Source organism: Myotis daubentonii, chromosome 14, assembly GCF_963259705.1.
Source record: "Myotis daubentonii chromosome 14, mMyoDau2.1, whole genome shotgun sequence".
Classification (NCBI taxonomy): domain Eukaryota; kingdom Metazoa; phylum Chordata; class Mammalia; order Chiroptera; family Vespertilionidae; genus Myotis; species Myotis daubentonii.
Genome location: NC_081853.1, coordinates 38,364,573 through 38,388,971, shown reverse-complemented (window position 1 = coordinate 38,388,971; position 24,399 = coordinate 38,364,573). Strand labels below are relative to the sequence as shown.

At 35.3% G+C, this 24,399-nt stretch overlaps 1 protein-coding gene across 1 annotated transcript in view; it reads right to left on the bottom strand.

Annotated features, from left to right (window-relative positions):
- KCNH8 (potassium voltage-gated channel subfamily H member 8) overlaps window positions 1-24,399 on the bottom strand; it is a 285,516-nt gene that overhangs the window by 72,996 nt on the left and 188,121 nt on the right. The window contains exon 7 of the mRNA XM_059662919.1: window positions 20,237-20,444. Coding sequence (XP_059518902.1) covers window positions 20,237-20,444 — 208 coding nt within the window. The remainder of the gene's footprint in view (window positions 1-20,236; window positions 20,445-24,399) is intronic.

Below are 24,399 nucleotides of genomic sequence, written 5' to 3'. Positions count from 1 at the left end.
GAAGGTGCTGACTAAATGTATTCTATTTGGTAGAATCTAGGGTTGGCATGTGATACAAGTTAGCATTCCTAACTAATAGAAATGAGAGGGAGAACATCCAGGTGACAGCAGTTCTTGAAATTTGGAAAGTTTTACACCCATTGAATCTGAAGAAAACCTGGTCTCTTTCTTAGAACAAAGTACATGTGAGAACACATGCATGATTCTGTGTACATTTCAAGGCCTTCTGCATTCCTTTCATAAATGTCTGGTCCAAAGACCCAGAGTAGAAAGTTCTGCTCTAGAATTTTAAGTGAGGGGATGAAGGAAGTGATAAAGTGTGATTTGGTAACTTAGTTTAATCTTTTATGGAAAAAGATTTAGAAATAAAGGTAACATTCAAGATTAAAGAGAGATCACAAAAGCAAATCAACTGTGCACATTACTGATATATATATATATATATATATAGACACACACACCACACACACTGTAGGAAGAAAGTCAAGACACAGGTAAAATCAAGAAGCAGAGATGACATCTGAATATGTCGTTATACTCAGAATGGAGATTTCTGCATAGCAGTGCTCTTATATGCATTTGACCTAAGCATTGTCAAGTATGGATAACCGTGGGATGCCGAATGGCTATGCGTTGACTGTTTCTCATGTATCTTTTGAGTTGTGCTTGAAAAGGATGTTACATTTCTGCTAGACAAAGAAGTGATTAGAAGAGCTGTCCCTTTGTCCCATATTGGTCATTCCTGCTAATTAGTGGGAAGTCTGAGCAGCTGAAAAATGTTATTTTGCCCAGAGAGTAAATATTGCATGACCTAATTTTTGTTTTAGTTGATGCATAGAGAGGAACAAAACCCCATGATAAAGCCACTGCTTCCTCTCAGCTGAATCAGCTATACAATTAGACCACGAATTACCAACTGGAAACATCTATTGATCTTGAGCTGATTTAAAGTGTTCTTACTTTTGGAACCCAAACTTTTCTCATTTAAATAATAAAAGCAAACAAACTGAACCAGTACATTTGGTTAAACTTCTCAATTGGAACAAAAGTGACACATTTAAGAATTTTTTGAATCAAATCAGTTTTTATATAATTTGATCTCCTTAATAAAATAGGATAAAAGCTCCTGTTAGGACACATAGATAATATTCTCACTCCATCCCTGTTCATTTACATATCTGTGAAACTGTCTCAGAAGTGATTCAGGGAGCAAAACATAGGCAAACAGCAGACCAACTTTTGTTGATATCTCTTTTCTTTCTAGTCAACTGTTCTATTTTTAGAAGCATCTTGTTTTTTAAGAATGGTTGCTACTAAACTGTGTTATAACTGATGGAGCAGAGCAATAATGCTTCTAAAAAAATCTGGTAACATGGAAAGGAGGTAACACCCACAAATCCGGGGACTGGCCCTGTGGGCTAAATAAAACTTTTTCACAGAACAGCTCGTCTGAAATGAGAACACATGTTCCACTGTCACAAGACAACATGTCACTGTACTGTACAAAAGAAGCAATTTAACCGATTTGGAAGTCGCTCTTTTTTTTTTTTTTTATGCTGGAGAAACTCGTCTCTAAATGAAGGGATGTCCTAGAATATCCCTCTGTCTGTTCCTGCTCAAAATTTTTTCCTACAGAACATTTCGAAGGAAAAAGCACACCCAACATAAAGTAGAATCTAAATATACTGAATACACTGCCATCTGAAAAATAAGATATAAAATCATCCCTTCATTACTAAAATAGATTAAGTAAATAAAATAGAGAAGATGTGTGAAATAAATATCAATTTCAAAGATACAATAACTCTTAATGATCATACCCAGAAGAGCCTGTAATTTGACATGATAATTCAATCCATTGCATACTTATCCTGGGCTTAGTATTTTGCTTGATTACCTACTTTTAACTCTTAATGGGAGTCTCTTAGTTTACTCATTAGGTTTCCTACAATAATATGCTTACTTGTACTGTGCATATGTGTGTATGCAGTTTCTACAGGCATGATCTGCTTTATACAACAGATATGTCCCTGAAAAATTTAGTTTATATTAGCAGCCGGCAAACTAACAGATATTTTAGGCTTAATGAAAGAAATAGAAGCAGGTTATTTAGGGAAAGCCTATGGCTGAATCTCTTTGGTCATACAAGATACTTCAGTAATATGAAAAACCATCCGGTAAAATATAAGCTTCTTAAATCAGATGTATGTTGGGGTCCAACCTCAGCATATGTGCATATAAAGTTGTAATTGTATGAATAGAAAAAAAGAAAGCATTAGCACATGCATAATCACACCTATAACTCAAAATAGTGTTTTACTTAATTTGGTCTGAATGAACCAAGTTGTAATAGGGTTTAACTAGAAGCAAGGATGGAGCCCAGTTTCGGGGTTTTCTCATTTTTAGGTTGGCATACAGGTAACATTTTACTGAGTTCTTCCTGTGTTCCGGGCTCTCTGTTAGGATGACACATCTTTCATCTCATTTATGTGCACTAACCCTATGGAACAGGTACAATTATCATCCATATTTTAATTCATTATTTCGTTAATCATTACAACAATTTAGAAATTAGCATCCCCGTTTTAAAGATGAGAAAACTAAGGCTCTGAGAGGTTGAATGACTTGTTCACAGTAGCAGTGTCAGGATTTTAATCCCGATCTGCGTGCTGTTAGAGCCGAGTTCTTGACCACTATATCATAGTGCTTCACGTGCTAAGCTAACAGACCCCCAGGTCACTGGTGTTGCGGTCTAACTAAATGCCTTTGCAAACAAGGTGCCATTTATTATCATGGTATACATACTTGGTGGAGAAAGATGCAGTCTTAGCTAAGGCTCCCCAGAAGCAGACGCTGAGACAAGACTTTAAGTCTAAGTAATTCATTTAAATAAAATATCTTTAGGAGAGAGTGGGGCCAGGACATAGGGAATGTCAGTCAAGTTCCCAGTAGAGGCAATTGGAACTTTATCCCATTGGGAACCTCTGGGATCAGTTGAGAACACACACCCTTTTGGAGCAGAGGAATACATGTATCAGTGATTGACTACTGCTCCTAGGAAGTATTGATTTCCCACCAGTGCCATTCCAGCTAGCAGAGGAGCCCTCCACAGCATGGGAGAATGCCTCAGGCATAGACACAGATCTTAAGGCTGAGAATCATACTGATTGAGAGGACATGGTGGAGTACCAACATTTGCAACAGCAGCCAACACTTACCAAACACCAACTATTTTGCTAGGCTTTCATATAACATTATTTTCATCTACCTCTCACAATAACTCTGGGATTTTTTAATTTTGTTTTGTTTAGTTTTAATTGATGGAGTCCCACAGAGAGGTTGAGCAATTTTCTCTCTTCTTTTAGAAGCTGTTAGAACTCAGAGGAAAATCCATAACTCTCTAACTTAAACATTCATTATCTTTCTATTATACTACACTGCTTATAAAGAGGTAATCATTTAAAATTATCATTTTAATTGTGCTTGTTGTAACCATTATTAAAGAAGTTTGCTTTTCCAGTGCTCACTTTTGCTTATAGTGGGGAAATGTGCCCCTAAAGCACAGATTGTATGAGAGAAAACAGAAGAACTACCCAAACATAATCCACAACGTAGATTCAGGATAACATTATTTAGAATGTGAATAATATTTCAACAGTGATTAAGAGGTTTCTAATGTAAATTCTAAAAGCATAGAAAATACTATGGTTAATATTTGCTTCCTCTCCCTCCATAATTCTGAAGAACTACTTAATCCTCTTGGACTTCATTAAGGTGAGGCATGAGAAAGCAGTGTGATTCTTGTGAGTCATAAGGCAGGGGGTGGCTGGCCCGGCAGTGGGAGACAATGATTGCTGTGCGGGGGGTCCAACTTGAGAACTTCTCAGGTCTCTTCAGCCTTTGTACCAAGGGGCTGAAGTGTGGACTGCTCAGTTGCTGAAGTGATTGAAAGTTTTCAAGTTAAGTGTCAGAAGTGTGAGTGTGTGCACGTGTTCATGTGTGTGTATGGCAGGGGGTTGTGATGGTGTGGCAATGAAGACCCAAAGCATTTCTAAGGTATTGTATTTACTGTTACTATTACTCAAAAAGAGTTGTAACTCTGAGCAAAATATTAAAGATCTTGAGATTTCGTCTCTATTGTCTCTTAAAATATCTACACTTCATAACATTTAAGCAATATATTATCTCCACTTTTTAAGGTTCACCTAGTGCCTGCCACTCATTATTTTTGTTTTGCTTTGCTTTTTGTTTAAATAAACTTTATTTTGAGGTAATTTTAGATTAATGCAAAAATTGCAAAGATACAGAGAATCTCTATATATCTTTCACTCAGTTACCACTAATGTTAATATCTTAACTTCTGTCAAAACTATGAAATAAACATTGGTACATTACTACTAACTAAACTATGAACTATCTATATTTTAATTTAAGAAATAGAATGAAGGAGAAGTTCGGAGACTTAGATTCCAAAACTTACTCTCAACCTCCCACCCTGTCCCCATTTTATAGGATCAAGGATAAGAGCTGCAGGGCACAAGGCTCTAGTGGTATTTGATATTGATTTGTGGATTCCACTAAGAAGGAGGCATCATTTTGGACAGAAACTTCATTACTTAAAGTTCCCGCTAATCTCACACTTTTGATTCTCTTAAATTAAGAGGTATCTTTCATTTCTGAAATGGTATAACCTACTTTCGAGGTAAAAAATTATTCAAATCAGGCCAGCCTGGTTACCCCCTAATAATTAAAAAAGTAGGTATTTTCTACTTTTGAGTAGGAAATAGGGGTCCTAACATTAAGTAGATGTAGAGCCCTTATGCATCAAGTAGTCATTTTGATCTTCCACTTTTCAAACTTGAGCATGACTTGAATGAACATGATTGGACTGAGCAACCTCTTGGTTCTTTTTCTGATCTTATTTTATGAAATAAGATTCTGTAATGTTTCTTCACTAATGGTTGTTTTTTTAAAGCAAAATGGTTGTGTAATAATCCATGATTCTGTGAATTCATCTTTTATTTGTTTTTAATTATTTGAGTGATGACCCATCAGCAAATATTGATGGGATACGGATGGAAGGTTTTCACATTTGGACGCATATATCACTTCTGCTCTATTTCCAATGCTGACCAGTTTTTCAGAGCAAGAAATATTATGTGCTATTAGTACTGTCAAGAAAAAAAAAATGCCACTTGTGCAAAAACCAGTCCAGAGTTTGCCAGTTCTTCAAAGTCTACTTAAATTTGAAGTTTTTATAATAGAAACTTCCTGAATATTGATTACTAAAGTATGGCATTTCACTTAAGCAATGATTAATTGAAAGATTATACACTATTGCAAACTGCCAAAATAGGCCATCATCATAGATACCAAAAAACCCCAAACAAAAATACACTAGAAAGAACGAGAAATGTGAAATGACCCAAAAAACACAGTTGAACAGCTACTGTAGATTCTCTGATTGATCCCAAGAAAAGGCAGAACAGGCCATCTGTTTCCAGCCAATGAGGGAATTTCCAAATGCCTCTCAAATCTTAGTTAAAAAAAGAGAAAATTCTAACAAAGATTATGCTCACGGTTACGTTAAAAGAACATAAACTATTTGCACTTAACATTCCTATATAAAATGCTCATACCATCCACAGTGCTTTCAGATCTGTATCTCAACATGGGCAATTTTTCCTGAATAAGTGCTCTGGTGTCTCTCATGACATAATGAGTTTGTGGGACATACATTCATGCATGAGCTCAGAGTACCATTTACAAAGACACCATGTCATTGAGTAAGAAAATTCTAATCCCAAACATTCATCTCTTATATCTACATCAGGAGAAAAACCTGTTTCAGAAAGATAACATGGGATAAAAAGAATTGATTCCAGCCAAATTATTTTATTGGTATGCTAAAATTTATTTTCATTAGCTGCACCCAAGTTCTTTCTGTCCTCTTTTCTTTCAAAGATTGCAAGTTGGTGCAAACCTAGTTAAGAAAAATGGATAGATAGGTCCCAGGTTTGCAGTCCATTTCTCAGCTGCTTAATAATTGCCTGGAGGTCATTTAAGTGGCCTTTGACAGCCATTCAAAAGGAAATCTCAAGTTTCTCTGGTTTGCAGAACTTTAAAGTTCTAATTACATTTCTTCCAAATATGTTAGAGGAGCTACATTTTCTAACATCTCAATTATAAAGATAACTCTAAAATAAAGTAGACCACAGAATATGCTGGAATGTTGGAGTCAAATACTCTATTAAAGAGTCCTCTGGAATTTACTTGGTATTGATACTGTTGTAAAGGCATTTTCTTCAAATGTCTAGGAAATGCCCAAGTCTCAAAATGAAACACCAGCGTTGAGGTGTCAGCTTTTGTTTTCCTTTAGAAGAGTTGAGTAGGACTCTTATGTCTAGCAATGCATTTGAAAACATATAACTAACTTTGTTTGATGGTTTGATGGGGTGTGAAATACAATAAGTAGTGGGAGTTTGCATGAACATTTAAAATGAGTTTTTAGCCAGCCGTTGGCTGAGTGATTGGACTTGAAGGAAACACAGGGCAATGGGCTTTGCCAGAGAGACCTAAATTTTAAAAATGAGAAGTAGGTAGAGTGTAGAGAGATAACAAATAGAGAAACAAGAAACACAGGAAGAATGCACAAGAGAAAAGTGTCAGAGGGAAGGTGGGGTGGGCGGGAAGAGATTAACCAAAGAATTTATATGCATATATGCATAGCCCATGGGCACAGGCAGTTGTGTGGTGAAGGCCTGGGAGGGGTGGGTGCAGGATGGAGGGGTCAGTGGGGAAAAAAAACACACAAAGGGGATATCTCTGTAATACACAATCATATCAACTTGGAACTAAAGGATCCTATATCATTCCTGCTTACAAATTCCACTTTCCATTATGAGGTATTGAAGACATGAAAAGGGTAGGACATAAGCTCAGAAGAGTTTTTGTCAATTTGCTTTGCAATTACTTGACTCATTATGCTAAAATAGTATGTTATAATATTCTTATTTGTACATTTGTGGTTAGAGACCATACATTGATCCACCCAATGTGCTGAATACGTTATATATAATTTAATTTAATCCTATATTGTATAGTTTAATTTTTTATAACTCTAAGAGCTAAATGTTATAATATGAAATGTTGATATTAAAATATTAGTGCTTAGATTAAAGCAAAACAGGACTAAGAGCAGACATTTGTTAAGGAGAAGGGCCAGCTTTTGAACCTGGGTTTGTGTGAGTTGTTAAATCTTTCTAGTTTTTAGTATGCTGTGCCACCTCCTCATCCTTCTTGTCGGTCAGTGCACTCCTTATTGACTTCATCTCTTTCATAGAAATGGCTGCCCAGTGGATTTTTTGCTGTAATTACTCTTCCCTCCACCTGCAAGTGGAAATTTCCCATATTGTCTTCTGCTCACAGCCATCATCTAGGGCACATTGTCTGGAGACCTGCTGTTATTTTTATTTTGAGTATGAAAGCTTCTGTGATGTTCTTCATCACCACTCCACACCCCCTCATAGAAGTTCTAGTTATTATTGCAAAGGTATTTGGTGGAAATTGATGTGTTAATGGTCTGCGCATGCAAAGGGTTGGGTAATATAAGAGCTTTTTGGAACCACAGTCTGAACTCTCACAAACTGCCCAACACTTCATTTTCCAAGAATAGAACTCTTTGGTTACCCTCTTGTGGACTTTGCAGAAGACTTTATGTAGGTCAGACCTATGGTGTAAAGAAATTAAAGACTCCATAGCTTTTGTTTTTCTTACAAGAACCCACTTTCCTATGTAATTTCTTAGACCTTAAAAATATGACAAACTAAAGCACTTTGAACCATGCTTTAACCATTCCATTAACTGACATTTGATTTTTAATTTCACCTATAGACACTAACTCTCAGCTGACAAATCCATTACTTGGCAACCATAATGCCCTTTTCATGGATTTAAACCAATGGAAATAGGGCAAAAATGGGTTAGTCTCCAGCCAGGTACACAAAAGCTGGTTTAACTCACAGTGCAATCAATGTATGGTATATAGTTTATTTACACAAGCCTTGCCCTAAAAATTTGGGAAGAAAATGTGTTTAGACTTCTATCAGATGGTATCCTCTGAAAACCCTTTAGTCCAGTTTGTAGAAAACATGTGTCAAATTCTATGGGGCAGCTGTGGTAGGTGTCATTCGGGGAGAAAGCTGAGCAACTTTGGGTGTATACCAGAGGCACACAATAATGGGAACAGGGAAATCCATGAACACCAACATCTTGGGCAAAAATGGATGGAAACGGGAGTAGCTTGACCAGGCAGTGGTAGGGCCTCTCAGGAAAAAAACTCAGCACTTAGGGCTCTGGTAAGCCCAGGTCTTGGTGGAGGATCCAGTTCCAACTGCTGAGGGTCTAGGAGCACATGATTTATCTGTTGTCACGGGTCTGGCTTTCTCTAAGTCTGGTGTTGAGCCCAATCTGCCTTTCCTGGTTCTCTCCCCTTTTGACCTATTTTTACTCTCTTCCTCCATAAAATGACAGCATTTCCAATATTTATAAATACAGTTGTTAACGTAAGTAATATTTTTTAATCACTATAAATCATCAACATTATGATGCACTCCATAAATATTTTTAAGGATCTTTCAGGATATTGCAAAATTCTCTCACCTGCAGTTATTTAGAGAGTATTTTTAGCCTCTGTCACTTTTCAGTATATATGTGCTCAATTTTTCATTTTCATTGATCAATCCCTTAGCCCTCTGCTCCTTTATCCCCCACTTTAATCTCATTTAATTATTGCCTGTAGCTCCCACTAGATGGGCTGCTTCGTGAGAGTAGGGATATGGTCTCTTTACACACTTCATTCCCAAGCCTAGCTCAGCGTATAGCACCTAATACACATTCAATACATATTTGTTAAGTGATAAAGCATATCTTTCTGAATAGATGCTCTTGCCATGTATGTAAAACAGGCTTTGGGTTTGCAGAATGTCTTGAACTGCAGCCACATCACTAACCTTTTGACTTCAGGTAAGCTAGCCCTCTAAGTTCCAACTTTTTCAACTAAGCAGTGAAGTTAAAAATACCTCTCTTTTTGTTGAGAGGATTGAAAAAGATAATTGTGTAAAACATCTGTCATGGTAGCTAGGGTGTGATTATTGCTTAAAATGCTGCCTTCTTTTCACCTTTTCTGTAATCTATCACTTCTCATAAATAACTATATTATTCAAAAATAAATTAGCTTTCTAACTTAGAAGATAAGTTGACAATTTTCACCACATATCAACTAAAAATGGACATGTCAGTGAGGGAATTTAGTTAGAATAAAGTGATCCATAAATGTAGACAGAAGATGAAATATACTGAATATCTCAAAGGTATCACTATCACTTAGCAAAATCATGTCTCCTGAGTGATTCCACTGAGGTGTCTAAAAATTTGAAGGAGGACATTTTGACCCACTATTGTGACTGTAACGCCATTTGGACCCCCCCCCCCCCCCCCCGCCACACACACACACCAATCTGGGTACCATATTTTGTTTTATCTCATGCTCTTTGCTTCTTGTTCACAGAAATAAACACATATTTAAATTATGTTGTCCAATCAATAAAACATGATTTGTAGAAATATGAGATAAATACAGTTGACAATGTTTAAAACAGAGCAGTTAAAATTGGTTAGTTCCCAAAACAACCTGATTAAAAATAAACATTCATTAGAAACACTGAAAATGAGAAACATTGACTGGGGAAAAATTGGACACAGAAATAATCATAATACCTCAAATTGCTCAAAGTAAAATTTGTTGCTGACCAAAAAAGGATGGTGGACTAAATCTTGAAAAATTAGATCTTGAAATCTTAAATTGAGAAAATTGGACTTGGTAGAAATGTTGTTATAAAAAACCACATCTTTTCAGATTTGGGATTAAAAAAAAAGATTTATGAATTAAATCTTAGGTGTAACATTTATGTAGAAAAGAACTTGTCTTGATAAAAATAACTCTAATAGAAATTTGAAAAGGTAATGAAAAATAATTTTTTAACCTGCTATATATGTATTTGATTCAAAAATTATTCTATATAATAAAAAGGTAATATGCAAATCGACCAAACTGCAGAATGAACCATTGCTATGACATGCACTGACCACCAGGGGGCAGATGCTCAATGCAGGAGATGCCCCCTGGTGGTCAGTGCGCTCCCACAGTGGGAGCTCTGCTCAGCCAGAAGCTGGACTGATGGCTGCGTCAGCGGCAGTGGCGGGAGCCTCTCCTGCCTCCATGGCAGCGCTAAGGATGTCCCACTGATGGCTTAGGCCCGCTCCCTTTGGACAGTCAGACATCCCCCGAGGGCTCGACTCCAAAAGGGCATGGGCCGGGCTGAGGGACCGCCCTCCCCTCCCCCCAGTTCACGAATGTCGTGCACCAGGCCTCTAGTATTAGTATAATGAAGTTCTAGCAAGCACCCCCTAGCTGAGGACTCAGAAATGTTGCTGTCATTCCAATGAGAATGTCCAAATTACTGAACATATAATGGAAATGTCTTTAGGTTCAAAATGGTAGGATCAGAACATCTTCTACTTATCAAAACCAATTCAATATTTGGTCAAATAAAGATTTTTAATACATTGATATTTCTGAATATAGTCATTAACTCATAGAAAATTTTACTAAAATAATTCCACTCAAAGATGGAATCCTTTCCCTCTAAAGAATAAAAAGTGTTTGATTACTAATTTGAAAGAATATTAAATTCTAAAATTTGGCAGTGGCAATGAGTTTCTCTCCCCGCCCCCCCCTCTCTCATGCACATACTCAATATGGCCACAACATTTGTAAATCTTGACTACCATAACATGCCTTGCTTACACCATTCACCAGGTATGTGGTTGATAGAGAAATCACAGAGTTACATATGCTCAGTTGTCAACAAAATAATGCTTGGTTATTCATTAAAAAAATACCTAACTCTTCAGAATACTGTTACACCATGGTATTATTTTGTGGATTTTTGAAAATCTATTTGCATTGTTATGAACAAAAAGTTTTTAATGTATTGTTATTGATTTCAGAGAGTAAGGGAGAGGAAGAGAGAGACAGAAACATCAATGACGAGAATCATTGATTGGCTGCTTCCTGTACACCCCCCAATGGGCAAGTACCTTTGACCAGAATCGAACCTGGGACCCTTGAGTCCACAGGCTAAAACTCTATCCACTGAGCAAAACTGGCTAGGGCTAAAAAAAAACATTTTTTTTTATGAAACATATAAAACACTATTATGGAGACAGGAATCATTATCCTCACTTATGATATACTCTAATATAAATCACATGCTAATCGATTCTCTTTGAAATCATTTTATAGGTTACTCCTAAGTGGGTAACTGCTTATTCCCAAATATACCATTTCAGCCACTGAATAGCTTTGCAACCTGTATACCTAAGCCGGTACATTTTTTAAATGAATGGGATTAGCCAGCACTAAAACATGATTTTATGGGCAGATGATAAAATTAGAAATACTGCCCTCCTTTTGTGCATCACATTCAAAAAAGCCAACCTTGACAGAATTCCATTTTAAACTAGAAAGATTGCTAAAAATAAGCCTGTAATCCCTGACCATCAGTAGCAGGTTTTCAGTAAAGACTGCAGGCAGTTTGGGCACTGGCTTCAATACTGTAAATACAGACTCTTGGAAATAAAATCAGTTGCTGTAGTAAAGATTTTAATAGCCGAAACCGGTTTGGCTCAGTGGATAGAGCATCGGCCTGCGGACTGAAAGGTCCCAGGTTCGATTCTGGTCAAGGGCATGTACCTGGGTTGTGGGCACATCCCCAGTAGGAGATGTGCAGGAGGCAGCTGATGGATGTTTCTCTCTCATCTATGTTTCTAACTCTCTATCTCTCTCCCTTCCTCTCTGAAAAAAATCAATAAAATATATATAAAAAAAGATTTTAATAGCTTATTGCATGTCAATAACAACAATAATGACAGCTAAAACAGCAGGAGCAGTGGCATCAGTAACAGTTGACATGTACGGAGCCTTCATATTTAATTCACATAACAACCCTATGAAGTACCTAATCCTATCTCTATTTCTCAGAGGAGGAGATAGTACCTTAGAGAGGTTATTAATGCACATAAACTGACAGATGCAAAGTAGAGGAGGCAGACTTTGAAGTCTGAACCTAGAACTCACATTCTTTAGAACTGTCATGTAATATCGTATCCTGTGAGACCAAATATGGGTTCACAGGGAGCTGTCAAGCTAAAGGTTAATTTCCAATACCTTTGTAAGAGAAAATGGACATAGAGTTCAAAAGCTACATTAACTTTTATTTCTGTCTTTAATATTTCCATGGAATGAATTTTCTGGTACCCAATGCCAGTCTGTTTAATTTTGGTGTAGGGAGCAGGGGCATTGACACCAATACTGGATACAAATCCACTATTTTTAAAAAGAGGGCCTTCATTAATCATTTTTATCTTGAATGGAGTTATGGGCTCTCAGTTTCTGAGGAAATAAAATTAGGTTTTGTCTTTGTCTTTTCTGACTAGTCTCAATGGCAAAAAACAAAACCAAAATGACTCTTATGTCCGTATAAAGGAGATTTTATCAACAAAGAGATTTTGTCAATAACCTCCATGTGGTCTAAGACTATGAAACACATCCTAATTATTTCTTCTGTTTGTGGCTAGATGAAGGAATCCCAAATACAAAGCAAACACCCACATATTTACACATGACAAATGAGGAGAGAAGAGATATTGAAATTTTTTAGGCCAGATATCTAATTAGTTTAATGAAATGTTTAATTATCTTGTATTTCCTATTATGTATCTCTGAGTTATATACATGCTTATAAAAATCTCAAATGGGGAAGTATCCTAGTGGAAATTCTTTATAAATTTGATACCCCTTTATAATTCACATACTCAGGGTAATAAACTGGAAAACTTTTCATTACTGCAAGTCGATAGTGTATGAGACCGATTTCCTACAAATAGCACGTGTACTCCTTTTCATGAGGACTAAACATGTGGCAAATATCATGAAAAGTATTTTCTGTGTTTCTCCCTTTTGAGTTTGTAATAAAATCCTTAAAATTCTATATGAATCAGGCCACGCCTTCTCTGGCCTTTGTTGTTTTGGGGATTACGTCAGCACATCTCAACCAGGCTTCCTACCCATTATTTTGGTTTTATCCCTCTCTTTAGTCTCTCTGTCTCTTGGATGGCAAATAGGCAACCTGTGTATGTGGGCTTAGTCAGGCCCACACGTATTTTTGTTTGGTTCTTATACTATGCTTTTCAAGTTCTGAATTACTTGTCAATGTTTAAACGTCAGAGGTATTTACCAAAGAAATCTCAATTGACCCAAAAGTCCTGATTCCCAAATTCTCCAGAAAAACCAGATGTCACATTTCATCAATGTTGGTGCCAGAGTCAGGTCATGGCTGGTTCCCGCAGATGGGACTTGGGTTCTCCACTTCCTTCAGAACGTAACTTCACTAACCTTTACTTTAATACCTGTCCTGCTTCACCCCATATGCTCTCCTCTTTCTCCTTTGGGCTTTTTAGTTTGTGACCCCGGCTGTTCAAGAATTTTCTACTCTAAACAAATGCATCTCATCCACTCACTGTTCCTCAAGTACATTGTGAAATTTTCTACTTCCATGCATTTGTTCACATTGTACCCCTCACCTAAATGCTCTCTGATGAATCTGACTCCAAAACAGTACTGACATTTTGAAACCCAGTTCAAATACTATGTTCACAGAGATTCAGTTAGAATCACTTCTATTTTCTAGTAATTAAAAAAAAATAATTTCTGTGTCCACCTCGTGACTTTTTGTTGTTGTTGTTAATCCTCACCTGAGGATTATTTTTTTCCATTGACTTTTAGAGAGAGTGGAAGGGAGGGAGAAAGAGGGGGGTGAGAGGGAGAGAGAGAAAGAGAAACATTGATGTGAGAGAGACACATTGGTTGCCTCCCACATTTGCCCTGACCAGGGCTGAGATGGAACTTGCAACCCAGGTACAATTCCTTTGACCATGAATCGAACCTGCGATCCTTCGGTGCTCACGCTGATGCTCTAACCACCTCTAACAACACAGTACACTCCTAAAAGGCAGACTCTAACTTATAGTTCTTTCTATTGCTCATAACCTTGTCCCCCTTAAAGGCCTCAAACAAGTATTTATTTTATAGTAAATATTGGAAACTTTGTAGGGTTTAAATGAAACAATCTCAAAGACAGTTCTTTTTCTCTTCTTTTTCTCTTATCTGTAAACTCTTAGGAAAATAATCTGCAGTTCAGTAAATTGTCACCTCTTTGAAAAGAGTTACTATGATTAATATAGTAACTAGAAAGAAATAATTGTATATTAAGCACATTTAGTGATGTCTTCTTAAGACAGCAGCATAATTTATTTTCCTGGTACTTGGACAATTCTGTTTGAAGAGTTAGAGATTTGAAGTCTTAAGTCTAAATGATTTTCCCTCAGAAAGGCATTCCAAGTGCAAATAAAATCTTGAGTAATTAACCCATATTCAACTGGCCTTTTATGGGTTGAAGTACAATCATTTTTATATTTCAAACAAAACATAGAACAAAATCACACTGGAATTTAGGCTATGTGTTTTTTTGGGGGATGGAGGGGAGGCAGGGCACCAGAAATTTTTACTGTGGTTCTGGCAAGATTTTGAACTTAGATAATGTGCAAGTCTCTCTGACATAAACACCTGGAAATATGTCAAACTGAGAAGTGGCAAGTTTGTTAGCTGAGACCGTCGTGGTGGTGCTGGTGCTGGTGCTGGTGCGCTGTTGGTTGGGAGACAAGGATGGGCAGCTCATCAGAGTGGTAATGTCTATGGGCTTGGTTTCCTGCCTGTATATGCACAAGAGAGAGCAGTTCAATCCTACAAATACTGGAATTGACACCTGTATACAACGGGGGTAGTGAAAGTGTGGTACCTGCAGGAAGAAGGGTAGAAAATAATTGCCCCAAAGCTTACAAGATGACAAGGAAATTGGAGTTTGAATAAAGTAGTCTCTCGAGAGTATTAAATTTCAAACATTGCCTTGTATGCATTGGTGTCTGGAGGTACACTATTCACGAGGCACAAGAACCATGAAGCTAAGAAATGAAAAAAATTTGATCCTCGGGCAAGGGATATGTCTACTGTACTTGACAACAGGAAAAATCAAAACAACTAAAAAATTCTGGCGATTCTCATACTTCAATCTGCACAGAATTGTTTTTAAAAGGTCCATTGAAGAGGAGTTTATGACAAAAATTTAAAAAATATCACAAAATACATGAAAAATAGCTTAACTTTTGCAAGAGTTAGATGAAAATCAGTACATGATGATGAACTTACGTTAGTAAACAAAAGGGGGAAATACAATAAGAGTATATTTAAAATATTTAAATTCAATTTAGAAAATTGATCTAATAGACAAAATATAAGGAACTGGAACTATAAAAAGGAAATTAAACACTATGGAAAATGAATAGAGATCTAAAAAAGCACCAAATAAAATTTCTATATATGTTTGATATAAAATAGTTAATAAAAATCTATAATATGTGTATAATTAACTTCAGCAGTTTGATCTAATGGATGTAAAACCTTGAACTAAAGATAATATGCAAGAAATTATATGCACATTCTGTTCAAACATACAAAGAATGTATTCCAAATCGAGCCTTAACAAACACAAAAGAATCAGTATTATATAGACTAAATTCTGTGATAAGCAAGAATATAATTAGAAATCAATAATGAAGAGTTAACTTCAAAAGTCCCATATAATCTGAATAACAATTTTTAAAGAGTTCAACATTTAAAAACATACAACATTAAATAGATTATTTATGAATGAAGAGAATTGCAAATTAGTGAGCTAAGTGTCTAATTTACCAAAGAGGAAACTAGAGTGGCCTCCAAAACTATGGAAGTATGTTCTATCTTACTTAGGAAAGTGGAAATGAAAATAAGAATTAGACACTATTTTATACCCTCCACTCTCCTCCCCACACCCAATTTTCACAAGTTTTAAGACACGGGTAACAATTGCTAGTGAAAATCTGGGGCAAGAATGCATATAATACTGCCAAATAATAAATTACTACAGCTGCAGATACACACGCCCTTTGAGAAAGTGTACTTCTACGTATCTTATCCAGAGAAATTCTTGCATATGTGCACAACAAAATTTGTATTTGATTGCTGATTGCTTACCAATTGTAATAGTGACAGGTGTAAAACAGCTCAGTAGGGAAAGAGATAAATAAACCTAAAGGATGAGCAAACTGGCTTATTGTCAAATAGAATTCTATTAAATAGTTAAAAATAAATATATGGGATTTACATCTATTATTACAGAGGTGTTTTTTTTTTTAAAGCTCTGTGGAATGTACAAAGTTACAAAGAAAGCAAGAAATCCCAGCTCCAGTATAAACTATTTGTGTGATCTAGCACAAGTTTTTTAATCATATGCCTCAGTTTTCTGAGTATTGGGCTAATCGTTTTGGGCTCATAGAATTATGGCAGGAATAAATGAATGAATTCATGTAATATACCTAGAACAGTGTCTGGTACTAAGAAAAAGCCCTGTGCATGCCTACTATTATCACCAGTATTATTATTACTACTACTCCTCCCATTTGTAATGATTTATGTGGAGGTTAAAGGGACACAATGATAGCAAGTTGTTTTACTAATACATTTGTGTATTAAAAGCATCTAAGAATAGTAAGGAGGAAGATGCAAGTGGGGATTATAGTTTAGTGGGACTTTGACTTTATAATATTGCATTGACTTGAAAATAGAAAGTAAGCAAATATAGCAAAATGTTTAAAAAGATATAATTTCCCGAGGATGTCTATTATATTCATTCTAAACATTTTTATATATTAAAAATATTTGCTAATTTTTAAACAAGTCTCCAGGGAATAAACTTTCCAAACTTAGTTCCCTTTTTGTAAAATGGGGTTGAAAGTATCTGCCTCAATTTTGCAATAAAGATCAGCTGAACCCTAGCTGGTTTGGCTCAGTGGATAGAACATTGGCCTGTGGACTGAAGGGTCCTGGGTTCGATTCTGATCAAGGGCACATGCCTGGGTTGCAGGCTTGATCCCTAGTGTGTGGCGTGCAGGAGGCAGCCAGTCAATGTTTCTAGCTTTCCCCCTCCCTTCCTCTCTGAAATCAATAAAAATCATATTAAAAGAAAAAGATCAGCTGAGATAAGGCACACAAATATATATTAAGTATTGCATCATCCGTGTAGTTTGTGCTTAATCAATATTAAGCTGAATATTTATTTGATATAAATTATTTTTTAAAATGTAAAGAAAAAATAACTTTGTAAGTAATTGCACTTCCCATTGAATTTATTTCCACTCTCTCTGTGTCGTAAATAGGAATCAATATATAGAAATCTGTATCCTTAGTTCTTCACCTGAAATAGCCTGAACTTTCTCCCATGTCATTAGTCATTAAAATCATGATGCTTAATGATCTATTATTTCTTACATTTGTGGTTTTTGGCGAACCCTTTTCCTGTCCTTTTCTTTGTGCTTCACAGTTGGTGTGATTTATAAGGTCTATGTGCTACTTTAACTACTATTTGATGGTGTCATTTAAATTTTCAGAAGCCCATTTAACTTATAGTTTTCTACTTATTAGTCAATATTGATAGTTTACTCTACCATTTTATTCATTAAATTTTTTTAAACAACCTTGAAAAAAATCTTTAACGATATACAGAAAATAAATCCATGAAGATTTTTTTAAGAATTACAACTATTTTACCCTTTGTCTTTTTTTATAACTTTATTTTTATTGTTGATACTATTACAGGTACCCCTATTTCCCTTCCCCCACTTTGCCCATCTCCAGTCAGCCCCTGCCCCCTCTGGCCATCACCACACTGTTGTCTGTGTCCATGGGTTATGCATATATACCTCCTTTCCCTACCTTCATCTCCAAGGTGGGAAATTTTGTACAGTTTAAAGACTCTGATATTCTTGGTTGGAATAAAGAAGCTAATGGGCTTAGGGGGACTACCATTTTGTTTTAAAGCAACGTCTATGCAGTAGAGAAAAAATTGTTCCATTTTCTCAGATATCTAATCTCTCTGAATCAAGGGACACAGTGTGAGTATGGGATAAAGGGCTTCCATTAGAGTGGTTCTCTTAAAAAATTCAGGTTGTTTGTTAATTATATTTAAAAGTCCAATTCTGTTTACCTGTCTTTTAGTGGAAATTGCTTTCATTTCTTGTAATGATAAATAAATGGTGGATCCTAATTTTCAGTGAAGGTTAAGATGTAACATTATGTCTTTATCCTGCTCTTCATATGAAAGTTATTGGGTAGATGGAAGAGGCTTCATTAAGGGTTATTAAAAACATTTTTATCTCGATCTAATATTCTTAAATTTAGTGAGGTAAAGAAAGGTAACTAACTTAAAAATACTGACATTCTGATTGTTTCCCCTGGAACTCATCAGCACTGGGAATTAAAAGCTTTATGTTTGGATTTGTGGGGGGAAAAAAACATAAAGAAATATATAAACTAAAAACTAAATTTTAAAAAGACATATCAGGTCAACCCTACTCTTTAAAACACGGGCCAGAAGCCACAAAAACCAGTTTGCATATTTTTGGAAGTAGAGCTGTGCATTTCTATGCAGAAATACCTTAGAGTAAAAGAACTCTCTTCAGAAATAGCTATGTTCAGAAATCCAAAAGCCTAAAAATGTATAGTACTTAGAAATAAACTTAATAAGAAATATGTGCAACCCATGTGAAGAAACCTATATAATTAATCTTAATTATATTTTTTAAAATTTAAATAAGTGTAGATCAAATATTATAACCTTGGATGGTAAAAATATCTTTGTGCTATAAAAGCATTAATTTCCCCAAATTAATTTCTGAAATGAACTGCAATTAAAAAGCCATTTAGATTTGGGGAAGGGGTATGGTTTTTCTTAATATTGATCTGAGTAAATGGCTAGGATGGCCTGCTCAGCTTTCTGTACCAAAATCGAAACAGTACAATAATGAAAATCCTGCAATATTGATATAAAATTAGACTGTCAGTGAAGAGAAATGAGACCTAGTAACAGTCATCAGTATGCATAATAACTATGATTAAAATGCCATATTTAATTAGTGGTAATAAATGGAATACATGATTAATGATACTGGAAAACGAGTAAGACATTTAAAATATGAATACCTACCTACATACTTATATACATACATGTGGAAAGTTAGCTCCTTCCTCTGATCACCAAAAGTGAACCTCTTTTCTCTTCTTTTGGATGCTCACGTTACGTTTTAGGCCACCCTAAAATTAGTGCTTTCTGTGTGAGATATGTCTCCAATTTTGAACTCATTTAAGAACAGTAGCACTTGACATTCCTTGAGCTAGAAACATATTAATGTCCCTAATCTTAACAACCAGACAACTCAGGAAATGACTGTGAGAAGAATGCAGGTATTTTAGGATAGAGGGTTATAGTCTTCACAAATTTTCATTTTTGAAGATTCTTGTGGATGACATAAATTAAAATATGTGTTTATGTGTCAACATTTCAAATTCATTTATGCAGAATTATATAACACTTGGAAAATTTCCCTTAAACTCTCATGTATGATGGGGACACAAAATTTTATAAATTATATTTGTAAATACCCGGTCCTTATAACTTACATTTGTATTTATCCAGAATAAATATCACAAGTTCTCAAAGTATACTAAATGTGGAAAGTTTGTCATTATGATAGCTTTTTCTCTCTTTCTTAAAGGAAAAAATGGGAGGATTCTTTTTTTTTGTATTAACTTGCCACATAAAATACAAATGATCATTTTCTTATGATTTAAAATATTGTAATGATTGGCCATAGGCCAGTTGCCTAGCGACTTGCTATTACCAGCCCTGCATTGAGTATGTCAAGATAAGATCACACATTACTTATCTAAACACTTCTACAGACTTGCTGGTCATTTAAAACAGCAAACCAATTGAAAGCTTAATCCAAAACTCCGAAAAAATAAAAAAGTTGTTCTAGAAAACTTTGTCAAAAGAAATTACTTGTAAAAAGACGTGATAAATTGACAGAGGACATATATTATAGACTCATCTTTCACTTCCTCCAAGTTCTAGACAATCTTCCTTTTCACTTAAAAATGGAAAATGCGACAAATGTAAGCCCTTACCAACTTCCCACTTCAGAAGGCTGTTGTCTTCCCTCTCCATTTTTCCAATGACATACCAGATACACGCCATCCAGTGTGCGAGGAGCGCAAACATGGACATGAGCAGAGTCAGGACGATTGTGCTGTGTTGGGAATATCGGTCCAGCTTCTGCAGGAGACGCAAAAGACGCAGCAGCCGGACAGTCTTCAGCAGATGCACGAGAGAAACCTGTGGGAGGAGACAGGGCAACACAACTTGGCTCAGGGATTCACCTCATGCCGAGACGCGTTCTTGCACTTATAGCCATTCTGGAAAGTTCTTGAAATTAAGTATAATCATGATTCCATTTGTACGACCATTTCTATATCATCTCTTGACATGTATTAGGAAGTGAAAAGAGGAAGAAGGATGATTTTTTTCTTTGAGTAAATACTTATCTTCCTTAATTAAGATTTATTGAATATAATTTTATTTATTTATTTATTTATTTATTCATTCATTCATTCATTCATTCATTCATTCATTCATTCTGATACACAACTGAAACACATTATGATATCAGGATTGTACATTAGACATATCATACCCTTACATGCATTTTCGTTCAATCCATGTTCCCTCCTTTTTTATAATAATTTGTATAGACTGAAGTAAAAGCCTGTAAAGTGGTAATGAAAGTAACTTAGGATTTTGAAAAATAATTAGAACTGTAAAACTTGACTAAGTTCTGTTCACAAGTATAATAGTACCTCTCGCTTTATGTGCTATACCTTCTTCCTTCTAGCAATATCAAGAAAGAAAACATTTGTCCAAGCATCTACAATTCTCAGATACACCCAGTGAACCAAAATCAAAGGGAACAAAACAGTTTAAGAAATCTCCTAGGTTCTGCCTCTGCATGCACTAAAGCATTAGACTTGGAGCTAACGGTTATTTTCCCGACTTTAGGGCCCAACTGAAAAATGTGCCCCATTGGCGTTCACCAGAATGGTCCATGTCACTATTAATAACATTGGTGATGCACTAATATATACTCCCTTCACACCTTCAAAGAGCCTCCTAAAATAAAAAAGGTAAATAAAATATTAATCATGCAAATAGAGTTTGACAATTTTTTTTTACCTTATCTAACTTTTTGGAGGTGGGGGGGGGGCAATAAATAGGGGAGAAGGAATTGGTTTGTATGACTACCAAATACCAGTTTTTCCTTTACAGACAAAATCATAAACAGTGCAGAATCTTTTAGAAGTTTGCCTTTGTAATTAGCTGGAGTCAGTCAACTTCTAGCTTCTTTCCACTAGCCATCTTCCCTTATCTCTATGAAAAACATACCTAGATCAAGGCCTAACACGTCGTATGTACTCAATAAATATTTAAATGAGTGAGTAGATTAGTTATTAAGTTAAGATAAAAATACTCCAAAATTAGTATAATAATGTATATTCACTAAAAGTGTCTTCAGTTGTAATCTTATAAAATATAACAAAATCATAAGGTCAGTGAGGACCTTGCCAGCTAGCTATGCTCTTTTATTTCTTGTCATATTACTTTTTTCTCCTTCATAGCCAAATTCTAGCCTATTACTTCTCTAGTTGATTGTAAGTCTGATGATTATATGCTAGGACTCCACACTTCTTACTTTGTAGCTTAGAGCAGTTACCAGGGGTGGAGTTTATTTTATAGGTAAATTTGATAGATAGATGACATTTCTGTAACTAAAATGAAACCTGGAACACAAGTCCCTAATGGAGCTAATTAACATATACTGAGGTCTTTCTAACAAGGTATTTTATAGAAATGTTGCCTTTTTAGGCTGCTCAAAAACCCTGAAGGGATTTTTATGCTTATTTTAGACCGATTTTGATAACTTTCCCAATGAAGTAACTCATATGATAAGTGATAAACTAGGATTTGTACTTTTGCCTTTTTTCACTCTATCATACTTCTATGTCTCATTCATAACTTTATCTCTCATAGGGCCTTCATAGGGCTTGTATATAGTAAGTTTTAATAAATAAATGTGTGAGCTATAAATAAAACATTTGCCATTAACAATTGTAGGCAGAACTAAAGTTAAACATACATATTTGATGGTTGTATTGTATTTTTTCAATGTCATCTATAGAGATACGTTAACTGGACACATTTTAGATCTGGAAGACAATACCTTTGTCTGTTTCTTCTTTTCTTTTTATATTGCTGTGCAGTATAACAATGGCAGAACATAAATTATTCCTCATAATTTATGTATCCTGGGCAGTAAATATAATACGTTGAACAGCTTTTCTATTCAAACTAGAATATTTCAACCTAATTAATTTATTTGGGGGAATATTAAATTTATGTACCGATTTTTTAAATAATCATATCCTTACTCTTGTGAAAAGCAGAAAAAAAATTATCACTGATAAGAAAAATTTCTTCATTCCTTCCTCTTTTACTTTCTGACATAGATGTTAATCTACAACATGCATTCTTTCTAAAGCATTCATACCATATTTAACAAGTCAGAATGAGTAACAGAAGGGTGCAGGAGTGCAGTGAAAATGTACAGATATTTAAAATTCATCAAGAGATTTAAATTTTCTCATAAATCTTTTATTTGTGTTAATTTTAGGCAACAAGGATGTAGATATGTAAATATGTTATATATTTCCTCTTTATATCATATATTTAAAATTGTCCTATTTGTCCTGTGTCCAAAGAGAAATTGAATATAAAAATATTATTAGTAGTTAGTAGCAAAGAAGTTAATTTAGAGCACAGTCTATTGACCACCATTTAACAATCCTTTAGGAGAATTTGGAAACATTTTATTAGCATTTTGTGAATCATATTCTCCTTTTGGATATTTTTTTTTTCAGTATAGCAAAAGCCTGGTTTTACTCATTACTAATGCGGATTAACTCTTAACCAGTTAAAAATTCAGATTAACTATTAACCGGTTGATAATATGGATTTTGTAATCAAAGAAAACACGATAATTTCAAGAGAAACATCAAAAGTGCTTTATTCAAAGTAATGTCCATCACTAGCTGCACATTTCCTCCATCTTTCAGGTAATTTGTGGATACTGTCCCAATAGAACTTTTCTTGTTTTGAGGCAAACTCTTCAGAGACCCAATTTTCCATTTCTTCGTACGTTTTGAAGTGCTGCTCAGAAAGTGTGTGTGCCATCGATCAGAACAAGTAATCTGAGGGAGCAAGGTCTGGGGAATATGGCCAGTGGCAAGATCTTTTAATGTGTCTTTAATTGGTTTTGAAGTGTGTGATGGTGCGTTATCATGAAGCAAAATTACTTTGCCGTGTCTTCTGGCCCATTCTGGTGGTTCCACGATCAAAGTGTGGTTCAAATTGATTATATGTTGTCTATAGCGATCAGTATTAACGGTTTCACCTGGTTTTAGAAGCTCATAATACATCACACCTTCCTGATCCCACCAAATGCAGAGCATTGTCATCTTTCGAAAGCGATTTGGCCCTGCAGTCGATGTTGATGGTTGACCTGGATCAACCCATGATTTTGTGCATTTGGGATTCTCAAAATAAATTTACTTTTTATCGCCAGTCACAATTCGATGCAAAAAAGACTTTATTTTGTGCCATTGAAGCAACATTTTACTGATGACTTTTTGGTTTTCCATTTGTCTTTCGTTCAGTTGATGTGGCACCCACTTTCCTTCCTTTAAAATCTTTCCCATTGCTTGTAAATGATCGGAAATTGTTTACTGAGCAACTTTTAATCTTTCTGCAAGTTGTTTTTGAGTTTGACATGCATCTTCATCCAATAATGCTTATAATTATTGGTCTTCACACTTTTTCGGTTGACCTGGACGTTCTTAGTCTTTCACATTGAAATCATTATTTTTAAAACATTTAAACCAACATTCACAAGTATCTTGAGATGGAGCATGTTCACCATAAGCTTCCCAAAGAATACGATAACTTTCAGCAGCACTTTTCTTCAAAATAATGAATTAAAACTTCCCGCAAATGCTTTTTTTGCATGAAATTCGACATTTTTAAGTGTAAAAATACCTAATTTCAGAAAATTTGACATAAGAAGTTTTCAACCTTGCTGTCAATACAACAAAATAGCATACATATCAAATCGCATATATATCAACATATGTGTAACTCCATCTATAGAAAAAAATCCGCATTATTAACTGGTACACCTAGT